Here is a 27,811-nt window from a genome sequence, read left to right on the forward strand (position 1 = left end):
GATGTGGAACATGTACTGTGGTCAGTCAGGGAGGTGGTGTGGAGGTAGAGGATTGGCAAAGCTCCAGGCTGGTGTCTTCACTGCTGAAGTATCAACACAGTTTAGATCAGGTGTCAGTCCCTGCCCTGGATCATTTGTTTCTTATTGTTTTTGACAAGACAATGAAGCCGTTTTTCTTGCTATGTGGTCAGTTGCAATTTTACCTTGATGATAGCCTGATCCACAGGAATAGCAGGGTGTGTGTTTAGTGAAGGGATGATGATACAGGAGTGTGTAGGTAATTCTACCCTTGGCATCGCCTCATCAAGGACTTGGCCTTGCACCCGGTAAAGAAGAGCTCTGCTGACTCGGTGACTGGCTTCCTTTAAGCCTGCTGCGCTTGGGTATTTTTAGCACCATTTCATATACTCTATATAAAACTGCGATTGAGTAGGATGCTGGTAAACAATGCTCTGGTAGGGAGCCAGCTCTAAACTTGGCTCAGCCATTACTCAGACGGTTTCACTGAGAAATGAATAGCTGTATTTGCTGGCAGGAGTGCTGCACAGTCCATGGGGGTTGCAGGTTTTTTTTTTTTTCAAAGAAACACTTGTGTTTTATATTTGCGCCTTGCCACACATTCTTTTGTGTTCATGGGGGAGGAAGAGGATGAGAAGCTGACTTTTGAAGTCTTTCTGTCTTGTCACGTTAAGCATTCCTTTCAGATAGAGTAGATGATTAGTCACTCACTGATTCCTCATTACAGTTCATATCAAGTTGGATTTTTTTTTAAATAATCTCTGTGTGCGTGTGTGTGTTGTTATGCACCTGTGTTTGCACAGGTATGTATTGTGCTTTACTGCATTTATGTGTAGTTTGTATGTGTACATACAGCACTCATACATTAGAGCGTGAGCATTCAGAGGTGTAGTGACTGTTGATGCATGCATTTTAAATGTGTGTGTGCACCCAGGTGTACTTCTACATGCATCCACAGTAACCTCTTACTTATGAGGGTAAAAATACTAATGGGAGGTCAGAGTGGCACACTGCTCACCTTTAGCTTAGCTGTTTATGTTGTCAAAAGATATTTATATCTGGAATGAACAATTGAGAAAGATGGGTTTGATTTCCCTGCTGTGGCCTCGGGCTCGGCCTTCCTGTGGGTGCAGAGTCAACCTCAGTCAGATGCACTGATTAGAGCCAGATCCTTTGTCCCAAATTCCATCTTGCACCCTTGAACCTCACGAAATGTCTAAACTAAAACCTTCAGTTATTGGTGTAAATCCCACATTACACAAATCCAACTCTAATGTGATGTTGTGAAATGTCAAGAGGCCGATGTGGAGAAACATGTGCTGGTGGACGAGAGATGACATTCAGGTGAAATAAGGTTGAAGGTGAAATTCCGCCGGTGAGGCAGAGCCGCTCTGAACAGCAATAGTCACCGTATTTGGTGTGAAGTGGAATGCTGCTGTTAATTCCTCACTCTCTGGACCCACTTTTGGTGTTTTTCATTTTTATGAGGTGGAGGAGGACATCTGTTTGTGCCGTTGACCCTTACTGGAATTCTCTGGGGACCTTTAAATCTTCTGTAGAGATCTATAATATGAAGATGCAGTGATGTGCTATTTTTGTCTACTCTCTCGCCAGATGCTTGCCTGAACTCTTAATGCGGCTCTATCATACCCCTGGGGTCCATGAATTGTCATGTGCGATACTGTGAAAGAAGGTAAATGATCTGCAGGCATTTTATTCTACAGTCCCAAGAGTCCCCCTCTGCTCCGTAAACCTCCACACACCCCTGGGCTCTTCAGAACCCTGTTCGCTATAAATACCCAGAATTCCTGAAACTTTCTAACCCTATATATTGTGAATTCCTCCGATGCCTTTAGACACTGTGTATCTCAGATGCTGTGGTACTCGAGGGGGCAGTGAGACCCCTTAACCCCCCCACATACACACACACACACACTCGCAAAATTTCTGCTGCTCACACACACACACACACACCCCCTGCGATGGATTCCAGATCGGGAATTTAATGCATTTCTGTTTCGCATCACGTCCCAGGAATGCGCCACGCGTGCCACAAGCCTCATAACCTCAGGCTGATGAGTGTGAGGATGTTTAAAAGAGAGGAGGATGATGGGATACAGACGCTGCTGGGGGTTACGATGGGGGGGGCTGTGGGGGGAACTGGGAGGGAATGGGAGGCAGGGGGGTTGACGGAGCGCATCCGGCGCGGCACTTGGCATTAATGACAGGCCATCTTGTTGCATAAAGCCATGTTAGTGCAGCTGTGGTATGTGCCGAGCGCATCTGGACCACAGATTTTTGGGAACATACTTTGTGTGTGTTTGTTTGGTCTGTCCCGTCTCCCTCAAATTAACGACTGTTGCACGATACGGAGGGAGGATGGAGTGAATTAACTTAGTTGGGGATCTTTAGAGGGGGAGCTGATCTAAAAGTGGAGATTTTACAAGCTGGTCTGTTCTAAATAATGTTCAGATACTGTTTTTCTTGTCTCGTGAATACGCGTATCAAATCTTGTCAGCGTTAGGTGCTCGTTGTCAAGTTGTTTGATGGGGAAGGAAAGTTCCTGAACCTGCAGATTTACCACAATCTCTCCTCCAGTTCATTTACTGCCCGAGTTCCTCTGCTTGGAGCAGCTGTATCACAGGAACATTTCTGAAGAGCAGCTTGATTTGTTTCCTGCGATCTGCAGTCCGAAGATGCTTTATGCACTAACCCCACTCTTATATTCAGAGCAGGGAACAAACCAGCATTGAGCTACATCATAACATCAACGTGGACAACATTTGAAAACAAAGAAACTCAATAGGGTCATGTGTCCGCAGGGCTCGGTGTTTAACCGCAATGTTTTGCTGCTGATCAAGATGTGTCAGAACAATCGGACCTAACAGATTTATAATCTTAGCTACAACTAACAATAATTTACACAATCAGTGTCATAAAACTGTGCAACGAGGTCATCACAAGTTTTCAGAGTTCAATTTTTTTTAAGTGAAATGATATATAACAAGAGACAGCAGCAAAGTCCACACATTTGAGAAGCTGGACACAGCAAAGAGTAAAACAAGACTTGGACCGGTTTATTTCCTGCTCTGAAAATAAGAGTGGGGTTATTGCATAAATCATCTTCGCACTGTAAATCAGAGGAAAGAAAGACTATGTTATTTAGAAAAATTCCTGTTGTACATTCCTTGTCTGTGTTGAGAGAAAAAATGTATTTCTCTGGATAATGTTTCTAAATTGTGTTGTTTCAGTATCAGCAACAAATCTCCAGTATTGTGTCAACACAAATTTCAAAACATTTAAAACAATACCCAGCCTGAAATCTTAAATCTTTGCACACTTTAACATAAGGGGACAAACATTGGATGCAATTTACAGTGCCACAGCGACAGGAGAAAAAAAGATGGAAGGAAAGCAAAGGCATTCGATTTGTGTGAGTGTGCGCTCAGATGGAGAGCTAAAAGAAATGTAATCGTTTTGAAGCTTAATCTTTATTTGGTATCGTACCCTCCTCCACATCTAGTATGTTTCAACTTAAGTTCACTGAATTTTTTACAAGGGGTTACAACATTTATATGATCTTATATATCCAAACAATTTGACATAAAGATCTGTAATGTGAAATAATAACAACCCTGAACATACACAGCACATATAACACATCAAAATAAAAATAAACATGGGTTATATATTAGTTCCCCTTACATAGACATACATATCCACTGCAACACACATAGTGTCCTTATTACTTAGTCTTTCCCAGAATGATTAACAACTCAGCAAGACGCCCAAAATGTATACTAAGATTTAAAAAATACAATTACAGGACATTATTTATCCTTTCCCTTCTCTCTTTTACTTAAATCTTAAATCCTGTTTAATTATTCAATCCAGGGTTTGTTTAAACATGAACACATTATCAGTGTCAGTGAGGAGATGTGTGGCAGGTTGGTGTCACTCACTTCCCCACTCTTTCCTGTCAGATTACTACAGTTCCTGAGGATATAAACAGAGGATGGCAATATATTGCCATCCTCTGTTTGTATTGCCAATAACATTATTCAACGTTACAATTACACACAGTTCATGATGTCTGTATCTTACAGAGGACAGTGATGGTCTATATTTTGGAAAACTGAGATTCTTGACAGTGAGGTCTTGGAATTGAAGTAACTATTTCTCTCATCTCTCCACAGATGATCCACAGTTTCATGGTAAGTCTGACTCCCTTTGCCTCTGGTGCTATCATACAATGAAGTTCTGTACGTCTCGTCGAGTGATGTGGCGTTTGTGGAGCTGTAGCCCCCTCTAGTGGACACAAACTGTACTGTAAAGCGCTTTCAGTGGTCATCAAGGCTAAAAAAGATCTACCTGTATATAACACAGACCATTTACAAGGAGTTCAAGCAACAAAGTTAAATGTTTTACAACATTTTGTTGATGTCTCAAAGAATGATTCATGGATCTTGAAAAAAAAATAAGACATGTCTTGATATTTATGAGTTTGGTGCAGATCCAAATAAAAATCTAGATCAGGTGAATATGAATGTGGTTTCAGACTGTCATTTTCAATTAAATATACTTAAGATTTATTAATTATCAAAATAAATGATTAAATTACCCTTGACTAATTGTTAGAGCTCCTAACTATAGTGTTAGTTTATATGTGATCATGGTGGTGAATCGTGATGGTGGATTGTCGATCCCAGTGGTGGATCCTGATCGTAGTGGCAGCTCATCATTGATTATGATTACAACAGGACTGCTAGATATACAATATGCCTTCTCACATATTCTACCATTACTGGTAATAACTCCTTCATTTCGATTGTCATTGCTGCTCCCTTCATCTCTATCAGACTTTTTCTTATATACAAATACTTTAAACATTGACACACTTTTCCATCATGCTAAAAATTGTTTCTTCTAATCAATGTTGTAAATGTTGGAGCTTTGTTTGGTTTGCCTCACATGTGGCTCTCTCTGAGGTTTCTACCTTCTTTTTACCGTGTTAAAAGCTTTTCTTGGTAGTTTTTCCTTACCCTTGTTGAGGGTTAAGGGCAGAGGATGTCACACCTTGTTAAAGCCCTATGAGACAAATTGTGATTTGTACAAATACAAATATGATTGATTGAATCTATTGTATTTTAGACATGCAGATCAGAGTCTAAGACTCAGTAGAGAATACAGTCAGCCAGTTAATCAAAATGTTTTGTTGTATTGTTCAGTCTTAAGCTTTTTACATATTGATAAAAACATAAAATAGAAACCAGTGTTCACTCGTAACAGTATCAAAGGCACTGGTGGTTAGAGTACAATAACACAATACACATGTTTGGCAGTGTACTGTGCAGCTTAACCTTAGTAGGAAAGAAACCACTGTTAACATATTTGACTCATTCTCACAAAACCACTGATTTACCATGGCCGAGATCTTTTCAAAATGAAAGCCTCAATTTAGTTCAAATTAAAAAACCTGCTGCCTCCTCACCTGCTGCCTCCTCCTAACCTTCTCCAGCCTCCTCACCTGCTCCAGCCTCCTCACCTGCTGCCTCCTCACCTGCTGCCTCCTCCTAACCTTCTCCAGCCTCCTCACCTGCTCCAGCCTCCTCACCTGCTGCCTCCTCACCTGCTGCCTCCTCCTAACCTGCTCCAGCCTCCTCACCTCCTGCCTCCTCATCTTCTCCAGCCTCCTCACCTGCTCCAGCCTCCTCACCTGCTGCCTCCTCACCTACTGCCTCCTCCTAACCTGCTCCAGCCTCCTCACCTGCTGCCTCCTCATCTTCTCCAGCCTCCTCACCTGCTACCTCCTACTCACCTTCTCCAGTGTCCTAACCTGCTGCCCCTCACCTGCTTCCTCCTACTCACCTGCTCCAGCCTCCTCACCTTCTCCAGCCTCCTCACCTGCTGCCTCCTCCTAACCTTCTCCAGGCTCCTCAGCTCCACCCTCCTCACCTGCTTCCTCCTCCTCACTTGCTGCCTCCTCACATGCTGCCTCCTCCTCACCTGCTGCCTCCTCATCCCCTGCTCTAGCCTCAGCATCCTTTCTCCCTCAGCTCTAGCAGGGCAGTCTCACCCTCCACCGCCCAGAGGACAGGCCACCCCTGTCAAGTAAGTATCATGGTCACACAGGTTGGCAGTGCGTCACCTGAGGCCTCAGCAGCAGCTGTTTGACTGTGTCATGTTCATGTGGTCGTCACCTCCTGTGTTGTTTAATGACTCGTGTGAATTATTTGTGGCTCCAGGTTCCTAAGAAGGTGATGACCATGACGGCATCGTGGTGGCGGCTGCTGTGGAGCAGGAGCAGGCGGCTTCTGGTGGATGTCTGCGTTAGACACAGGCGTGTTTCAGAGCAGCAGCTGATGTCTTCACTTTTAATGCGGTCAGTCCAGGAAGACCACGAGTCACCTGCCTCTTATATTACCTCTATAAAGTATAGTTTCATTCATCAGTGCCTGTGTTACTCAGTCCAACGCCTAACATGCGGGGTGCAGGAGACCGAGCATCTCATCGATGAGCTGCTGGAGGTGTTCGTGGTCGCAACAGACACCATGAACATCCCAATCCTGGACCAGGAGCGCACGGGGGACATCTGGAGCACACAGACCACACACATGTCCTGCATCCAGGTACGTCTGCTTCACCTCTGACAGTTCGATTTCATCTCATCAGAGCGCTAAACTTAACGTCCTGTCGTCACCACATCCACGATCCACCTGACGTCCCACTCTGCACCAGGACAGTGCTTTTAGTGTTGAATTAAACCATAATACTAAAATCATTTCAATTAATACCCATAGAACTGGAAAAAAAACATAATTCATATAGTTACAAAGGGCACAACACACCTTTATTTTATGAAAAATAGCTTTCCTACACTCACATTAAAATACATCACATTCAGCACTGAACAAACACAAATACATCAACAGCAGAAACTACACTGAAACCAAATGAAGAGTTGTCATATTTCCAAACTGATGATGTACGTTCAGTTACATAATTTCTTCTTAAACATTTTAGAATCATTTTTTAAAAGTTTGAAATAATGTTTAAGTATAAAGAGCCACTACTGTACACATAAATATTTTCAAGTATCGTTATTCAACTGACAAATATATTACATGAGCACTCGGTTTACAGTCGGTCACAGTTGTCCATATAATCCAGCAGGGTAAAGATGCTAGAGGTCTTTGTGTGGTTTGACACTAGAGTATTGTGGCTGTGCTTGGCACAAAGTCAGTCACCCACAATCTGGTGAACATAAAATTATGTCCAACAAAGCAAATCAAATATATTGGAGGCAACTCAACAAAAGATAATAGTGTTTTGAGATTAGAACATGTATGTGTATGTACACAGGCTTAAGTTGTCAGTGCAGCACATCATCATTTGACAGTGGGATAGAAGAATATATTGGTTGCCAAAAATTATGTGGTAAAGTTATCTTTTTTTTTTTTTATCAAGATTAAAGTTGAAACTAATAGTATAACTTCATGCTGTCAGTCCCTGAATGCTGCAATCTTTACGACATTAGGTGGAGCACATATGTTAAGGGTTAACTAATGCAAAGCCAACAGTTTTAGGTACTGAACTATTAGCTAGATTTACCCAGTTTCAGGTGCTGAACAAACCACAGGTAACTGCTTTAGCAGCTATCGTGAGATTAACTATTTTATTAAAATTGAGATAAGATAACTTTATCCAAACTGTTTTACCACTAAAGGTAATACTTAGCTTAACTCAACAGTTTTAGTTGATTAATTAGTTAAGAAAACCAGCAACTGCCACTGTGAGAATGTCATTTATGTCAAGAATATCATATAACATTAGCTCAAGTTATAACATGGGTGGTGGAAAATCTTCCAATTTATATCCACAACATGGCATTTTTATTTCAGAGTTAATACGAATGTCAGGAAATTGATAGTCTATCAGTTTATGACTGATTTCCTGGGTGGATTTGTAAAAGCGTGCTCACTGAGCCTTAATAACAGGACGGTAAAGCAGTCCTGTACACAGCTGGTTACACATAATAACCACAGGTCTGATGAAAATAAACTGTGTGATAAGGAGCTGCCAGCTGCTGCCACACTTACTTTATTAACATAGATCTGAATGGAGCACAACATGGGCAGAAACTGCTTAGAGGAATAAATGAGACCAATATGATTTAGTTGTTTTTTTTATCATACTGTGGAACAAATATCGTACGGTCTTCACAGACATGTAGTTTATATATGTGTGCACTGTACAGTACATACTTTTGGCCTCACTGCTGTAGCAGAGTTTATAATCAGGGCCGGATGGTGCATGTGTGACAACTGAAAATCTGGCAAACATAGCTCATGAATTTGTTACTTTTGGGAAGGTAAACATTTTAAGATGCTGGATCATCTTTGATCGCATCAATATGCAAGGGTGAAATAAAATAAAAATAAATTGCTTGTACAGCAATTACTGTAGTTGACTCAATGGCTGCCTGAAAGGTAGGAAATCATCTATGGTGCTTTACAGGGAACATATACATTTAGTTACTGTGCCCCATGTGTCGATATGTTAGCACGGAGCATCAGATCAGGTACACGTGGGATTTTGTTTGTACTGTGGAATGGAGACGAGAACTAAGAAGGCATCAATGATTGTGACTGGTTCAGATGTGGAGCGGGGTCGATCTGAAGTTGATAATGCCAGCGCCTCCTCGTAGCATTTTCAATCCCAGCTGTTATCAATTCAAGCGTCCGTTTCTGGAGAGCAAACAGAAAGAAGAGTGAGTATCTCTAGATCTGCAGGACTCAAACAATCAACATTTTAGCTAAGCTTAAACAACCTAGTTTTTCTTGCTTCTCTTGGCTTATTAGGATGTGAATCTCAGTGGGAAAGGAGATGTGTTGTCATTGTGGCATTGAATATTTAATTAATAAATTGTACTTAAATTGAATTGAGTGTAAATTGCTCTTAACAATACTATTGGTAAAGCTTAACAACAGCTTTTCGACTTCAGAGCTGCTACAAGCTTCAGTTCAGTTCACTATTTCATGATTTAAAGAGACATAAGCTGTGAACACCAGCAACGCAGCAGGAGATTCTCCGCTCAGACACTTTCACAGCACAGACATCTCTGGAGCGTTCAGGTGAGGGCTGGTGCAGCAGGCAGAGGCAGGGTGTAACATTTACATTTGACTTTGTAGATCACATGTTTTTGTCTATGACACATCACTGTGTCAGGCCTTATCAGCCATAGCTTTCTAGACAACTTTGTCAGCGTCTTCTATGTGTACGACTCCACTTTTTCATCCTGAGATATTTCTATCTTTTAGTTTTTGTTTAGTTTTGTGACTGTCGCATGTTATTAATGTCAGTGACACATCCACTTGCTTGCAGTGAATCCTGCAGAGGATCTCCTGCTGTGTTCTCACATGAGCTCATTCAGGCATTATACAGAGTATTTACTCGGGTGCTGGATGGAGAAACTCCAGACAAAAGCTTCTCACATACAGCCCCACCAGAGAATGTCAGGCGATTAGTTGTTAGATCTTCACCACTAAGAGTTGCCTTTATCTATTTATTCTCTGATGTCATTTCTCGCTTTAACAGTTGCAAGAACTGTGTTGAAAATTAACTTTGGTGAATTACAGGACACTTTGACATCTGACATTTAACACTTTCATATGTCCAAACTATTTCAAAAAGGTTTCTTCTAGATGTGCTGAGATGAACTGAAACTGTTTACCAGTAGCTGCAAGATTTGAGATCAAATCTTTGAGTTAGTGCTTTGAACTAACATCATATAAAATAAATAAAAATGCATGATTATGTTTAGAAGGTAATGATTTCCAACATCTTAGATTAGCATGTTTGTATTCTAACATTTGAACAGCCCTTGCTGATGAGAATGTCATTAGTTTAGCAAGTATTTTTGTCATAAACAGAAGCACTGAACAAATTGGGATTTTGACCATTTGGTGGCGCTGGATGAAAAGTCATAGGATCACAAAAGTTATGACAATTCATCAACATGAACATTGAATGTGGAACAAATTTCTGGACCATCCATTTAGTCATTGAAAAATGTATTGCCTAATCAAAAATGTCAATCTCATGGTGGCATGAGAGACGTCAGACTATCTCCAAAGCCATTGGGCACCAAAAGGTTGTGGCATTCCATGCAGAACATGTTGATCTATTTCATTAAACGAGTGAAGCTGCTGGTAGCACAAGACAAAAGGTCAGGAGATCGCTGTGAGAGCTCAATGCCCTGCATCTTAAGAAAACATGTGTGAATAGACAAATGGACACATGTATTTAATGTATTAAAACATCTAAAACCAGCACTCTTTGTTCTCGGTGTCTCAGTTTGAGAATTCATACCTGAGCTGCAGCATCACAGGTCGTCCTCCAGATCAGACTGATGCTGCTTTATCTGGAAACACACAGGAAGACGCTCTTAACAAGACACTGGGTCAGGTACAACACATTTAGCAAGCCTTCATCACCATCACCATCATCATCAACACCAACATCATCACCACAGCCTTATCTTCACACAGACATTGCTGGTAACCCACACAAAAATGCTAATTTACACACACACACACACACACACACACACACACACACACACACACACACACACACACACACACACACACACACACACACAGACAATGGTAATTGCAAACACACTCTTTATTCACACACACTCCTGTCAGAGGAACATTGCAGCCGATAAAGGGCTGGTCTGTTCTCTGCCTCTGCTCAGAATAATGAGGCAGCTTCGCTCTGTCAAGCAGGTAGGAAGCCTGCAGGCTAATTCTATATCATTAAGTTTCGTTGTAAAGAAACAGAAAGACGGAACACACCGTTTCTCCACTGGCTGATCATTCCAGCGAGGTGCTGAATAAAGAGACCCACGACACAACAGTAAACACGTCTTCAGCCACTACAGATTACACAAATTGTCTTTGGGACAGTGGGTGTAGTGTGGAGATGTGTGAAACATGCTATTACTGTAAAGAAAGGAGAAGGGATGGTATCAGACGGATAAAGAGGATCTCCTCAAATTGTACTTTGTCATTAACTACAGTAATCTTCACTTGTCCTTGTTCTTTTTACTAAATCTGAACTAAACATCAAACAGTCCATCGCAGTATCTTTTTTCAAGCTCTACCTCAGGCTAAAGGATTTAATTGGAACTACTAATCCTATCTGGCTTCGACAGAGGTATGTATGCTGCTAGTACATCATTGACTGTTGGTCAGTAAATACAGATGCACTGGACTTTAAAAAACTGTGACAGGCATTTTACACTTTTCTTTGACATTTTGTATATTGATAAAGCAATTCACTGAGAAAATAATCAGCAAATTAATTAATAATAAAAATAACTTTTCCCCACACAGTTGTGCCCTGCAGTTAAAACATACAAACACAACAAACAGCAGAGTTTCATGATTTTGTTGAGCTAAAAGAAGCTGGTGTAAGTAATTGACTCTCCACTAGAGGGCAGACTTACATTAGCTTCTGCAGTAATGCTGACTGCCACAAGGCAGTAATTGGGGTAATAATTTACCCTGTGGGGGTGTAGTTGAAGGTACCTATTGGAAAATCTGTGTGGAAAAATACTGCATGTACTAGTAGTTGTAGAAGTTTGGGTAGTATTTGAATTAAGGTATATTTTTACCCTGTGGGGGTAGCAGTGGTATATATATTATCCTGAGGGGGTAGTAGTGGTATATATTTACCCTGTGGGGGTAGAAGTGGTATATATTTACCCTGTGGGGGTAGAAGTGGTATATATTTACCCTGTGGGGGTATTAGTGACATGTTTACCCTGTGGGGTAGTAGTTGTATGTATTTACCCTGTGGGGTTATTAGTGACATGTTTACCCTGTGGGGGTAGAAGTGGTATATATTTACCCTGTGGGGTTATTAGTGACATGTTTACCCTGTGGTTTTGTATTTATATAGCGCTTTTCTAGTCTTGATGACCACTCAAAGCGATTTACATTACAGTTTGCCATTCACCCATTCACACACACATTCATACAGTGCATCTATGAGGGGCAATTCAGGGTTCAGCATCTTGCCCAAGGACACTTCGGCATGCAAATGGGGAAGACTGGGGTCGAACCGCTGATCTGGTTGGAGGACGACCGCTCTACCGCTCAACCGCTTAACCACAGCTGCCCGGCTGTAGTGGAATATACTTACCCTGTGGGGGTAGTAGTGGAATATACTTACCCTGTGGGGGTAGTAGTGCTGGTAGTGCAGCTGCTCGTCCTCGCTGGCCTCTCCTGGCTCAGGACTTTCTCTCTCTAGACTGCTGACTGAACCCCGGTGAGGAGAGCCTGACACACTGGGCTCCCTGCTCTGAGGACACTCTGACAAACACAGATACAAACAGCAGGATTAGCACCATTGTGAGGACCATATCCTGCATTCCTTGACTGAGAAAGAAAGCTACAGTGTGTTTAGCTCTGCAGGTGTTTTGACTTTGCCATGAAAAAAAACGGATGGTGATGCACTACTCTAAATAAATTCAAAGGTTTCAGTCCATCCCAATACCCACACTCAGCAGCATTTCCATTTAGTCAAATGCTTTCTTTGACATACAGTATTTCTGTGAACTGGTAATACAAAATGAAAAAAACTACTTAACCTTTTACTGTACTCAGTTTTTATCCTGGCTCTAATCTTATTGACTATTTTGATCATTTTATTTCTTTTTATTTTACTCTTTTTCCATCTGTTCTTAATTCTTATATTTCTGCCCTAATTGTCTAATGTGTAATTCTTAAACTGCTTTAAATGGTTTCCTATTGTTTGCCTTCAATTCTTTATTTTTATGTTGCAATGCACTTCGTAACTGTGTATTTAAAGGTGCTATAGAAATAAAATTTGCAATTGTTATTATTAACTGGTGGAGGTTACATTCAGTTCATTGTGACCTTTTACAGTCTATGATTGTGACATGATTGATTATAAGGACATCTTGGTATTAAGTGTCGTCATCATCCTCATCTACACTTCCTTTGGTCTCCAAATTAACAAACCAATATCTACTGGGGTTCAGATGGAACTTGTGACACTTTACCTGTCACCAGGCTGTCACTGAACTTTAAAGTAGCTTTATACTTTTAGTCTTAGAGGGGAAAATAATTTATCTGAATGACTAAAAATAATTACAATGCCACTTTGGATAATTCCCTTATTTTTTTTACCAGAGTGAAATACACAAACACACACACACACAGTTGACTGACAACAAGATAACTCCCGAGCACTGAAGGGAAGCTTATGAAAGGTTATGAGGCCGTTGTTTATCGGTGTTTACTTCACTGTCATAATCCACGCTCCACTGGCAGCAGTTTTGTCATTGAACCATTAGTCACAGATGCACTACGATGGCGGATCACATCTGATGGTACACACACTGACTCCCCCGCAGATCATTTGCAATAATACACTTTATTTAAAGTTCAGTTGTTCTCTGGCTGGATTAAACCTGGATCAGACTGATGTATGAAGTAGATATTGTTCTTTTTAATAAAACTGGATCCATCGCACCCGAGGTGACCAGTACCTCGGGTGTGATGGACATGCTTCATAATGACAGATATGTTAATTAAAAATGTCTGTGATGTGACGTGATATAAGAAAAGGAAATATTGAATTGCTCCCTGTTCGTCGAACACAATTGTGCCGTACAAAACAATTTAAGAATCAAATGTGTCAGCAATATCTGTGTCATGCTATTATTCTCAAATTGATTGACATGCCTTTTCATGCTCAGAACAACCATCAAAAACTTTTTTTTTCATTTACTTTCACAATGTTTACAGACCACGACAAAGCAGGATTAGGTTACCTAGTTTGAACCCCAGCTTTGCACATGGTATTCTGTCCAGGAGAGAATTCCTGTTAACAGTATATGTGGCTTGGTCATATGTTTAATGTAGCTTTTGCTCAGCCAGCATACTTACTGTTGCTACCACTGTCAAGCTTTCATTGTTGCACCGCACAAATTTTAACATATATAATATCGACTGATATTCCACTTGAAATGCAAAGTAATTGTTCTCCTTCCTTTATTCCTCACAAAAACAATCAAAACCAGCTTCTCAGTTTTAGTTGAAAAACAAACAAAACTTGCTGATCTCGCCTCGCGAGACCTTGTGAGAACTCTCAATGACGCTGTTTCAAGTCAAATTGTTTGTTTTTTTATGTTTGAAGAATTGGTCACCATTTACTTCCATTGTGTTGGATTTGGCTGCAACGCTGTTTAACCTTGAAACTCCAGAAGTGTTTTGTGGACTCAAACATTTCACCAAACACTTCCATCGGCATAGTGGTGAGTAGATTGAGTGGATTGAGTAGATTTTCATTTTTGGGTGTGCTATCCCTTTAAGGAAAAATGTTTAGTGCCATACTCCAGGAGCATATGACCCACATCAAATGGCCCAGCTAACATGCTAGTATTTTGATGTAGTACATTACTGTGGGTTTAGAAATACACTTGTTGCACCTAATTATGCCAAAAAAAGAGTAAAACTAAAGCTAACAGGCCCCATGCAAAAAGTTGTAATCCTCATCAACTTGATGAGCCCCGTAGATAATACAGAGATAATAAAGATGACCATAAAGAAGGATTGTAATTTGATTGCAGTGTAAAGCTAAATTGCATTAATATTATATACTGTAAGAAATAATATCAAGTAGGGCTGGGCGATATGGCCTAAATCGATTATCGCGATATTTTTTGGCTATATTGCAATACACGATATATATCTCCATATTCTGAAATCTCCTCTAAATCGCTGTACAAATGTTAAATTCAATTCAATGAGTAAATTCAATATATCGCCCACCCCTTATATATAGCCCTTTTCACAGTTGAAATACACGAACATGCTCATAGTTTTGGTGAACGATGAACTGAACGGATCAGTTTCCAACTGTTGAGCGTGAATGTGATCATCATTTAAGTCCGAACATCCCGAACTAAACGATGGGAGCAATACCTCTTTTGCTGTAATAATGTCACCCTGGAACTAAAAAATAAATGGAAACTCATGAATAATTTCTCAGTAACACAGAAACATTGGTTTAGCTGACTTTATCGTCAAGGGGTGGCTGGGGATAGATGGGTAGGAGAAGGGTCTGTTGAAAAACATTTACTTGGAGTAGCTTATTTTAAAAAACAGAAGAAATTAATGTGAACTAGTTCATATTAGGAACTGTGAACTAAGTTCAAATTCTAAATTGTGAACTATGAATGAAAATGTGTTCATTTTAATGTTAATGACCTGAACTTTGAGCTCTTTTTTAAGTGTGATCTTACACAGCAAGACCATCTGCTCTAACCCTTGAGCCACAACTGCCCAATTAAGTTTATCCAGACTTCTGAAACACACTCTTTGTTGATGGTGAACCCTGAGAACTGTCCTGAAAAAAAGCACAGCAGTGACACTAACAAACAAAACTGAATCCAGTGCAACAGCGAGTTGACAGAGAGGATAAATAACAATAATAATTCATCACGTTCAGTCTGTACCTGAGCAGTCCTTCCTCTGTCTGTCCATTTTGTCCACACGGTCCAACAGGCTGTCGATCTGAACCTTGATCACTGTCAACTCCCTCTTTATGGCCAGAAGCTCTGTCATCTTCACTGCAGGGAGACAGAAAGAGAAGGGAATATATTCTGTGTATTTGGTGAATTAATATAGACAATATAGAAGCAATATAAGCTTTGGCTCCTTAGAAAATCGTGTTCTTCCACTTTCAGCAGTTTGTCCCTTTTCTGTTCCAACATGACAAAGTCAAATCACGAAAATTTGGTCAGTTTAGTGTGGATGATGCCGATTGGCGAGCAAACAGTCCCTTTTTCGAATAACTGTAACGCCAAATGAGAGGCAGATCTTATCTCCCCCAGCAGCATTGCACCCCAGTAAAGCTCTAAAGAGGCTAAATGAGAGAAAATACCTGCAGGAGGTTCAACATCTGGTGGAAGGCCTCAACAACCACATACAGTTGTGTCCACATGTCTTTCATAGTTGGGACCATTATACCCCAAAACAACATGGAACATGCCAATGTCATCCAGTGACCCCTGCACTCATCAAGCCTGTAGCCCTGCACCATCAACAACTCTCAGCATTGCACACCTACCTCCTTCAACTGCAGGAGCCTTCCCTCTCGCTGTGCTCTCTAATGGACCACCAGTGCACCAACAGCTCACCAAACGACCCTGAAAACTACAGCACCACTGAAAGCTTTTCGACCTCAGAAGCTTGCAAAGGCAATCTAATTTCCTTGTGATGGGGTGCAGTAAAAACTATTAAGGCTTGTAATAAACTAGTATAAACAATTCTTATTTGCTATGCACTATTAACTCTGACTAATTGCGAGCGCTGATAGGCTGAACTGGATTATAGCAAGGTGGAGAGCCTGGCGGTAGAGAAGCGTTTAATGAAGAAACCATCTGGTGCCCCACCCCACCCGCCTTCTCTCCAGTACCCTGGGGCCCTACCAGTGAGACGAGCCACCACACAGGCAGGAGATTACATGAACAGGGATTTTAAAAAGGAAACATCCTGGAGTGCTTCAGGTTTCCATACAGGCTCATGCAAGTTGCAGATTTAAGATTTTTAAAAAGGACAATATAATATTAGAGTTGCAAGTGTTTACAAATGTGAACACAGGATCCCGGTCTCTTATACGGGTTTGAAGTTTAAAAGCCACTGGACAAGGTTAATAAACATACAAACACATAACCAAAAAATATAAATCTTCGATGTGAAGTTTTGATGTGAAACATTCAATTAACAGGAAAGTGCAAAATATTGTAATTGACAGAAGAATAGACTCCATCAGTCGTAGTGATCACTTGACAAGATGTGGCTAAAAGCTTGGATTAATTTAGATTTGTTGATAAGACGTATCTGTGAGAAGAGAACCGGAAAATGAAGAATGTAGTAAAAAGTAATTATTTCATTTTAAGGCTTTTGAACAAACAAGGGGGTGCTTTTTATTGGGTGTAATTAATGTTTGCCTGCAGTCATAGTGGATGGTTATGGCTGTGGTTTCAGAAAAAATGCACAGGAATAGTGTATTATTGGATTCTATGGACACGTCAATGCAGGGGTTGGGGAATGTCTGGCCTCCGGGCAACATTTGGCACTTAGTACCTCATTCAGATGCAGCGCTTATGAAGGAGTATTGTTGCTGCTGTGAACCTGCTTGAACCAGACAAAATAAAATGGCTCCGAAGTGTCAGTTGATGTCAAAGAACTGTAGCAGACCAGATTAACGATATAGCACAATATATTGAAGATAAACTGTAAAGACACATTTCCAATTTTTCTCTCTGGTTGGAGGATTTGTTTGAGACATCATCATCATCATCATCATCATCATCATCAACATAACTAAGAATTAAAACTGTAAGATTAATGGAGCTGAGTAAAACATGCAATATTTGTCTTTAAAACTAAAAAACTAAATAGAATGACTCAAGACAAATACAAGTACTGTACATCAAAGTAGTTTCAAATGAATTAAATGTATCTTACTTTCCACCACAAATGTGTGTCACACCAAATGTTTCCTTATGTCGGAGAGATGTGAGCTGTTTGTGTTGGTCAGGGGCGCTGAACACTGCAGCGACCCTGACCCTGAACGAGTGGAGCGTGTGAATAAAGCATCTCTTACATTTGGCTTTGCTGCTGCTGGAGGCAAGGCTGAGTGTTTTGTTGGTCCTGCTGGATGCTCTGTTGCTCTTCATCCTCAGAGCTGCTGTGGAGGAGGAAGAGGAAGAGGAGGAGGAAGGTCGGGGCCTCTTGATGGGGCTGGGATCCACTGGGACTGATGATGGGACACGCTGGTAGTCGAATACCCTGCAAAGAACACACATGTAAGTTGGAAACACACAAAGAGACACACACTAGGAAGGGGACGATATATGATTTTACTGCACATCACTGAAAAGCTCTCACAATAAGTTTGTCATGATATCTTTCTTTCATCGGCATAACATGAACATGCAAACAGTCCAAACCAAGGTTTGGCACATCGCACTCTACGTAGATGTAGCATTTGATGACCACACTGTGCCATGAGTGTTCAGGTTCTGGGCCAAAGCAGTTCACTTTGACTCTAAACCTGGTTGAAAAAATACAGAACGAACAAACTCGCAATGTTGCTATTTTCATTTATTCACACACACACACACACACACACACACACACACACACACACACACACACACACACACACAGTGCAGACAAACGTTTTTAATGGGCCTCTGCCTGAGGCTCTGCCGTTTGTGCTTGTTTGTATCTTGACTGTTTTATCACTGTAATGAAGTGGGGCTAAGTTTATGTCATGAACAGATTGAATCTTTATGTTTGTAACAAAGTGAAGAGCAGTTTGGTTTGTGGGTGAGCCAGCCAAGTTATTTATACAAAAAAATAAAAAGTTTTATAATAAATCAGTTGAAGTTTTTCCGCTTTCCGACATTTTCTTCACTCAAAGACATAAAATAAATCCACCACAAGGCGTGTCACTTCTTTTCTCTTAGGCATGAGTGATTAATACCCAGTGTCCACAATTTATTTCCTTTTCAAAGATAAGCCTGTTGTTACTTTGTTTTTCTTTTAAAAGTCCAGCTCTCCAACACTTTCTGATGTCCCTACTTTATCCAATTCTGAAGACATAAATCTTAAATAACAAAACTTTTTTAGTATTTCAAAAAGGCTCAATTATTGTTGGTTACTGTATTTTTCATCAAACAAACAAAAGGGGGAAATACTGTCTTTTTTGGGGACTATTTTAGTGGTGGATTAATCAACATTTTGTCCTTTCCTGAGAAATTGCAGCAGAAGGCCGGTGAGAGTTAAAATAAACTACACAGTGTATGTGTTTGTTCATGATGATTAAAGAAAATGTCATCCAGTGCAACATGTCGCATTGATGTGTTTCTAATAGATTTTAAACAAGCATGGAGCTCTATGGCCGAAGCTGGATGACAAAGTAGGCAACTGCCCAGGGTCCCCCCCAAAAGCCCCATTAATGACTAATGACTATATTTACCATGTGAGGGAAAAGCTCCACAGAGTTAGAAATCCTAAATAAAACATGTAATAACATGGTGGGCCAAGGAAGACCACTGGGGCAATTTCATTCGTCATCACAGTAACTGGCATTCTATTGGTTGGGGAATTTTGACAGAGTTGTTGCAAATCAGCAGATCCAAGCACAAGCAGGGTATGTTTATGTGCAAGTGAAGTGTATTGTGTGAGAGCCTAACAAAATCTGGGTGTGAAATCATTACGCCCCCTCTCAAACCACGCTCTTGAATAAAGACATGGGGAAAACCCATACATCTATAACACAAAAACTACTGGACAGATTATCATGAGCATTGGTGAAGGGATGAGGGGAAGCACATGCGAGCACATGAATATCACTGTCACGCACAACAGATTCCGAATGACAGTGAAAGAGAAGTTCTCAAATGAGAGAGAGAATTGCAATGCATGCCACTTGCGTATATATGTGAACAACTGCAGCCGAAACTATGAGGTCTGGCAGTCTACGTGGATGGTAAAAACGAAATGGATGATAGCTTCGAGCTAGCACACAGCAAATAACAATGCAGCTATGGAGCAAAACACCAAGTTAGAGATCTCTTATCTTACTATGAGAAGTGTAAAATAATAGTTTGGTTAATTATGAAACTGTGGCAAGTCAAATTATATGTGACGAGATAGGAAGTCAGCCTGGGCAGAGATCTACATACTCAGAGCCCATGCAGGTGAAAATGTTTTGAGGCCATAGGTACAAAGCCGCCATGCTGCGGTGCTGAACCACCATAAACATACTGCATACACACACACACACACGCGCAAACACACGCACACACACTGACACATTGTCAGAAAGTACCAGGCGTATCAGAAGTGATGCCGGCTTGCAGGACCATGAATGAGAGGAGCTGCAGGATGAAGGATGACCTGTCTGTTCACACAGCTCTTTAGTATTCAGGCCTGTGGGTCGACTGTAATTGGGTCACATTCACATTGTGGCTATTTATTTTCATATTAAACTTCTTCCTCCATTAGTTTGATTGGCACATTCAACCTTTAGCTGGAGGAAGAACACAGCAGTTAAATAGGTGTTAGAGCTGAAGGTGGTTCTGTTCCAGACTCCCCTCTTCCATTAGTGTATCACTCACAGCAGCAAGTATTTAGTCAGGAATGTTCTAATTAACCATTTTATTAGACCTACTTTTCATTCACCTACATTTTTTATTGGTTGAGAATAATCACACCACAAAAATGTATTTTCATTTGAATGCCAAGTAATAACTAAGTCTGACATAATGAATAAGATTATCATAAATGATTAGAAGTAAAGTGAAATGTTCATTTACTGTTCTTTAAAAAGTTTTGTTTAAGTTTTTGGTTCAGTATAACAAACACTTTTTTATGATCACTTTTCAAAATATTAATCACCCAAAGAAATGCAAAACCTTTTGAAAAAACATCTTACATTTCAACTAGAAGGGCAAACTGAACAAGCATTCCTCAGCCAAGATTAACGTCCTATGACACCATGTCAAAGGAGTGCTGCCCATTCATTATTTAGACTGTGTAATATTGGAATTTGTCCAGCTACATTTTTATTATGAATCAAAATCTTTTTTTACACTTCTCACAAGAGAGCTCTAGTTTGGTGTTTTGCTGACAATCAGACCTAATAGTTTCAGATGCATGTGTTCATACCTGCAAGTGACATGCAAGAATGTGTCTTTTACCCTTCAGTCTTTGTACCTGTCGCTCAGAATTTGTTGCTCGTGAGAGCGACCTTTGTGTGTGCGCATGTACAACCTCCACTACCACCATATTGTCTGTATTAAACATTTTATTGAAGAATTCTCATTATTATATCTTTATTAGGTTCTTTATTTCTCCATGTCCCACCCCGCCAGAAACCTTCATGGAAATCGGTTCAGTAGTTTATGGGTAATCCAGCTAACTAACAAACAAACAATTGATGATGAAAATATGACCTCTTGGTGGAGGTAAAAACATTTCTTTTATGTATTATCAGTGTTGGACGGTAACTACTGTTAGAAATTATACCCATGTACTGTACTCAAGGACAAATATTAGGTACTTGTACTTTAGTGAGTATTTCCATTCTCTGCACAAGGAAGATGAAATTAATTCTAGGTCAACAACCGTTGATATTTGAATACTGCTTCAATGCATTTGGATCGCTAGTGTAAAAATGTTTGTGGGTATAACATCTTGTGAGATAGCGGTGTTTGCATTTCCAGATGTTTCCACGTGTTTTATTAAAAATTGGCGTCACACAAATAAAACTAAAGATAGAAGATCGAAGTATTGAAAGTCTCACGTGAACCACTGTGTGGATCAAAGACTGAACCGAGCCATTGTTTCCAAAAACTATTTAAAACTCAGACACTGGGTGATGTGGTCTTTCATCACACACACACACACACACACACACACACACACACACACACACACACACACACACACACACACACACACACACACACACACACACACACACACACACACACACACACACACACACACACACACACACACACACACACACACACGTTTAAAAACCCTCTGCCTGAAGGACGTTCTCTCTGCTTCATCCACTACAATCCCCTTCCCCTTTCTGCATGCCTAGGTGTCCTTGGGCGAGATACTGAACCTCAAATTGCCCGTGCTGCACATAGATGCACTGTTTGAATGTGTGTGTGTGAATAGGTGAATGTAAAACTGTACTTTAAAGAGCTGTGTAAATACAGACCATTTACCATAACCAGCTAACCAAGATCCGAGTACCCCTTATTCTTAAAACTGTATCAAAATGATCTACAACGAAATTAATTGGGAATGAAAGCGCTGCCATTCTCATGTGGCTGCAGGTGAAAGTCAAATGAAAGTGAATTTGGATTTAAACCTGCAGCAGCTGTTGGAACTTTCTGAAGGACAGAGTGCAATACAATAAAAAGAGACAACCCCCACTGATTTCATTTCATTGAGAAACCCCACATTCCATCTTTTCATTGCTTCCTGCATCTAGTCCCTTTTTCTAACAGGTTTCAGTGGCGTGTTGGGGATGTGTTTTCTCCCACGGTTGTTTCTTTCTGAGAGAGTGTGATGTGCTGTGGCGGAGAGCTGACTGACAGCTCCAATTTGATGAAGTGAGCGATGGAGGAGGTGATGAGGAGGTCTTTCCTCTCCCTGTCAACCTCTGCTGTCTATCACAGCAGCCATCTCCAGCTGGAGGAGGACTGACTGCAGGGGAAACAGGAATTCACTTCATCTCTTCCACCATCACACACATATACACAAATAAACATGCCTAAAAAACACACCTGAATGCACCCACTCGGTTCATTTTCAAAAGATGAGTTAGTGGCATGGAAACTGCATTTACACTTCAAAGGCCTGGGCAAATACTAACATATAGGCCATGAGAAATATGTAATAATGTGGAGGGGATTTTCACGTGAACACCTGAAATGAAAGATTACATGCTCTGTGCGTCGGGGAATCCTCCATGTGCCCTGTTTTATGAAACGAGAATTTTGATGAGCTTGATTCATTTTGGATTCTGCTGGAGCTCTCAGTGAGAAGACGTTTGTACAGAATTCAAATAAATATAACTCATACTAACAACTTACACTCATGCTTCAGCCACAAACAGATCCAAACATGAAATTCAATAATTACATTACAGTTACTAATCCCAGTAACCAGTGATGGAACATAACTGAACAAGGGCCCTTTTAGCTTACTTGAGTACTTCCATTTTATGCTACTTTAGAATTCTACTTTATTATATTTGAGAAGAAAATACTTTGAGTTTACCCCCATTACATTTATATTGCAGTTACAATTACATAAGTTTTCAGATTTGCTCACACAATACAACCTTCATTTACAAAATATCTCTGTCCAGGTTAAGTGACGAACTTTCAAACAAGCATGTCCAGCCAGTAGGTGGTGACAAAGTCTACATCAACGATCCATCATTTACCAGAGGAGAAGGCTGTGGTTCAAATAATATTGGACAGGGCAGTTGCTTGTGAATGCTGTTGATGCGGTGCAATGATCCTAACTTTAGCTGCAAACTTGTAATTAGAACAAGCAGTGTTTTCCAAACATAAAGAAACCAGTGTAAAGCCTCATGCAACAGTGGGCATGTGTGTGGAGTGAGTTTGATGTTATTTTCCAAATGCTACGTTTTATATGAACACACAGAAACTGGAGTTTAAAAAAAAAAAAATCTGCACTTTGGAAAGTGTTTGGATAAGAGGACCAAACGCAGAGGAACAAGTTTGTTTAGCAAAATATCCTAACATATTATTGTGGATAGGATTTCACTAATAAAGTCTCAGTTCTGTAGATATGATGCATTATTATAAATTGAACAACCAAAAAAATACATTATTTAAAAGTATATGTATGAGTACTTTCACATTTAATACTTTGAATACAGATTAAGTTTCTTACTTCAGACTACAGAATCTCTTTAACAGGAGTTTCTGCCACAGAGACCATGTTGCTAGTTGAGTGTTACATTTCCCCTGTTGACATCATATATCTGATCTGCTCATATGGAGCTTTGATTACATTACCATGTAGCTCTGTTGACATTCTTCCATTCACTCTATGATATGAGTGATGGTGGGATGATCCACCTTGTTTCTTCACTGAATAAAGGACTATTCCGTGTGGTTTATTGTTTTAAAGGGCCCATATTGTGTAAAATACATTTTCTGGGCTTTTACTATCCGTAATTACTTGAAGGGGTAAGTAGGGAACCTCAAAGTATGAAAACACTCACTCCACAAGGTGGAGTGAGTGTTTTCATACACACATTGCAGCAGTTTTTCCGACTTTAAACCACTGATACATAATCTTAGGGGGACCAATACCTCAAATTAAATCCCAGAAAGGTTTGCTGTGCTGGAGTGAAGGTGGAAGTGAGCAGACGGTTTGCTGATACTGTAACTGTCCTCATGTGTTACTAAGAAAAGAAATGATAAGCTGAGTCTTTGTTCAACATGCTACATGTTGTATTCACACTGAATAATCTATAGTAGCATCAGAGGGCCAAAATAAACGCAGCCCAACACACAGCCCAACTCGTGTTTTATCTACACAACCAGCTGACATGTAATATGTTGCATGTCTGCAGAGGCACAATGCTCAGCTACAGTGTAGCCTGCAGCATAGCTTCAGACTCACACATGGGACGCACACCACTGACTGTAAACACAGAGGTAGAAATCCAGCTCTACTCTTTAAACTCATCTCTCTGACTTTAAACCATGCTCTCTCATATGGCTGCTGATGTTTTGCTCTATGTTCTTGCATCATAAAGTGTAGATCGATCTTCATTTGAAAGGGTTTGGACTGCTCCTCCTATGTTGTGTTTAAGACTCCAGTTTACATTGTCTCAGGGAAGTCAGCCTTTATAGACTGATTTGCTATTTCAGGATTTTATAAATACTGTACATTTTGGTTTAATGCTGATTATGTTGCTCCTCTCATTGTCTTTAACTCAAGTGTGTTGTTGAGAATCTGTGTAGGTGCAGGATTGACTGTGGAGGTTTTTTGGGATGAGCATTTAATGACAAACATAAAAGAGTAACATTAAATGTCAGTCAAATAGAGCTGGGGCGACACATCTGTATAACTACCATAGACGATTATGACAACAGCACATTGCAAAGATGGCTGAGCTCAGTCAAAGCATGGACTACACGGTAGAATCTAATTGAGGGATCCAAGCTCAGCAAAACTCACTCACATGAAGTCAGAGCAAAACAGTAATGACACCAAGCATTTTATATTAAAATTATCAACAGGCAGAACATGTTATATATATATATAAATATATAGTTATCAGGGCTGTCAAAATTAACGCGTTAACGCGGGATGATTCATTTGTGGAATTAACGCATTAATGTTTGACCCGCTCCATGTACCCATACCCGCCCCCACTCAGTCTCTCAGAGCGACACGAGCAGTGAGATCACAGCTCGTTCACGTGAAGCAGCCGGTCAGTGACTTTGTTGAAGAACAGTGGAAACAGTGAAATATTTCTTTCTCTGGTCTCAGCTGCTCAGTGATCAGCTGCTTCATGATCAGAGCAGAAGCTGCAGTTGGTTTGTACCGAGCTGGAGTTTCTGTGTCCTCCTCCACTCTGCTGTCACTTGAACTAATAAACACTCATCACTAGTTATCAGAACAAGAAGTAACTTAGTGTTTGTTTGATTCGCTCCAGAGTTTATGAGGCTGCATTTAAACATCATGAAAATGACTCGTCAACGTTTTGTGCTCAGTACAACACGAGACGCTCACAGTCAGGACTCAGTGTTAAAATGAGCGGAGCGACACGCAGACATGATCCGACACCATCGATTCAGAACCAAACACATGACCGGACGTTTGTCACCTAAATCATCCCAATAGAAAATGAACTATGAACGTGAACTAGTTCATTTTCATCTGCATGAACTGAACTTGGAACTCGTTCTTTTTAAGTGTGAACTGGCTCAACACTGCTTCTACAGATGGGCTCAGATTCAGATTTCACATTCACATTTAATTGTGTAAAGGTTTGGTTGTTTGTTTGATTTAAAAAAGAAAAGAAAAAAGTTGTATTCAACCATCCTATATTTGCTAACAAAAAAAAAGAGCAAAGGCTAAGATGCCCCAATTGTTTAGGATAGGGGTTATCTTTGAGTTTGATAAAAAAAAAAAATGTTCTAACTAACATCATCCTATGTTTGCTCAGAGGCAGAGCAAAGAGACAGACACATTTAATTATGGTGTGGTATGTTTTAGTTTGATTTTATTTTATTTTTCAATCTTAATAACTATCATTTGGAGTTGTCATCAATAAACACACAAATGTTAAATGTATATATACGCCTTCTGTCATTTATCTTTCTGTTCCCACAACAATATACATAGAAAGGTGTAGCCTCAGGGATGTGACTTCTCCTTATGGAGATATTTTTATCTCCATCTTTTACAGTTCAGAATTCTTTATTCAAACGTCTTTCTGAAGATGAATGTGAGCTCTGCTGTTTTGTGTCACACAAACACAGTTTTCTGCCGTGACCGAGAAGTACAAGAGCACAGCAGAGGATTAACATACCATCAGCAACTTTTTGATTTGGGTTGTTATATGATCAGCATATATGTGTGTGTGTGTGTGGGCGTGTTGGTCGATGGGGGCTACTGTACCTCACTAAGCTGATAATCCGCAGCCCAGCAGATAAACGCCTATAAATATTTACAGGATGGCAGTGTTGACGCAGCCAGGCTCCACAGCTTTACATCCTGTCTGATTTCACACAGAGGCTGACGCTTCAGAGATGCTCACCCACTGAAGCTGGGTTATTCTCCAGAAAATAAAGAAATAAATAAGATACTCCTGATCCTTCCCGGAGGCATTTCAGACAGTGTGCATGAAATTTTGGCTCAGAGGGTCAAATATTCTTATGAGTTTGGTCAAACACAGTAAAGGTGCTCTGCACAAAACAAATAGCTGAGTAAAAAAAGTCACAATGGCAGATGTTCATTATGTTTGTGTTTCTGGTGGTAGGTGAGGACAGTAACAGAGATACAAGCTCATGTTGTAATTCAATTGATTTATGTCTGTAAATTTATGTCATATATATATATATACTGTATATATTTATATATATATATATGTGTCTGCACTCAAAGTCCTAAAAAGAAAAAAGGTTTCACCTTCTCCTACCTACTTGCCTTTACGTCAGCAAACTTAACTGTCAGAGATAAATGAAAGAGTAAAATCCTATTACAAACTTGTTTCAGTACCATGAGACAAATACAGCCCAAAGGTGACTCAATTTCCCCTGTGGACTTAGTTGTATACTCTGTCCTCGACATGTTCTGTTCATGCTGAACTGCAGCCTGTACGTCACAGACAAATGACTGTCCCTGTAGTAATGTCAGTGGTAACTACAAAATACATATTTTGTAGTTTTCCATTTCAAAACAAATCTCGTCTTTTGGAGGATAATGAAACATTGTTTCACCTAAACCTCAGCACATAATGTCAGTGTGTGTCCTGTGCTACTGTAAAACACCAAATACTGGAAAACTCTAAAACCTTTACTGAGGAAAAAACACTCGACAGTAAGGTACATCACATGTATTCCTTCATACAGACATGGATGAAATAACATTTTCCGTCACTTTAAAAAACATCTAACATTGATAAGAGGGAGATGTGATGAAAACCACATTTTTCATACACTTTTTACACCCAACACTCGACCTGAAGAATGTACCTGTGTTCAAATTGCTTCGGTTGCTACTTAGAGAGGACAGTCATTATTAGCACAACCACAAGAGCTATGGCAAACGTAACACGGGTTGTTTTAAGTGATGGAACAAATTACTGACACAAGGATTTTACTGGATAGGGCAGTGACACATCATCCTTCAGTCAATGGAGCACAACCAGAGCTGCACTGCACAAAAGAATCAGCTGAGCTTATCTGTTGGGGTGTGAAATGGAGGCATGTGTAAGGAAATATGTGTGAAAAAGACAAAAAGGATGATGCAGACGACTGAGCGGAGGGGGAGGGAGTGTGGATGAAAACAAGTGGAGCGTTTATCTGAGCGATTGCCGGGTGCCGACATACTCATTTTTCATGCTGTCAGCCTCTTCCTCTCTCTCTCTCTGCACT

The 27,811-nt window shown here is 40.3% G+C and overlaps 1 protein-coding gene across 2 annotated transcripts in view; it reads right to left on the minus strand.

Moving 5' to 3' along the window:
• Positions 1 to 7,699: 7,699 nt before the first annotated feature.
• The window catches only part of LOC117762803 (RNA-binding Raly-like protein), a 52,439-nt gene continuing 32,327 nt past the window's right edge, over positions 7,700 to 27,811 (minus strand). Inside the window, exons 4-8 of one of the 2 annotated variants that reach the window (XM_034587430.1) lie at positions 17,731 to 17,915; positions 15,575 to 15,688; positions 12,262 to 12,401; positions 10,390 to 10,441; positions 7,700 to 8,765 (exon numbers count right to left, since the gene is read on the minus strand). In XM_034587430.1, coding sequence (XP_034443321.1) covers positions 10,403 to 10,441; positions 12,262 to 12,401; positions 15,575 to 15,688; positions 17,731 to 17,915 — 478 coding nt within the window. In that variant the 3' untranslated portion in view covers positions 7,700 to 8,765; positions 10,390 to 10,402. Of the gene's footprint in view, positions 8,766 to 10,389; positions 10,442 to 12,231; positions 12,402 to 15,574; positions 15,689 to 17,730; positions 17,916 to 27,811 lie in introns of both variants that reach the window. The other variant, XM_034587429.1, reaches the window with a different exon arrangement.

Source organism: Hippoglossus hippoglossus, chromosome 6, assembly GCF_009819705.1.
Source record: "Hippoglossus hippoglossus isolate fHipHip1 chromosome 6, fHipHip1.pri, whole genome shotgun sequence".
Classification (NCBI taxonomy): Eukaryota; Metazoa; Chordata; class Actinopteri; order Pleuronectiformes; family Pleuronectidae; genus Hippoglossus; species Hippoglossus hippoglossus.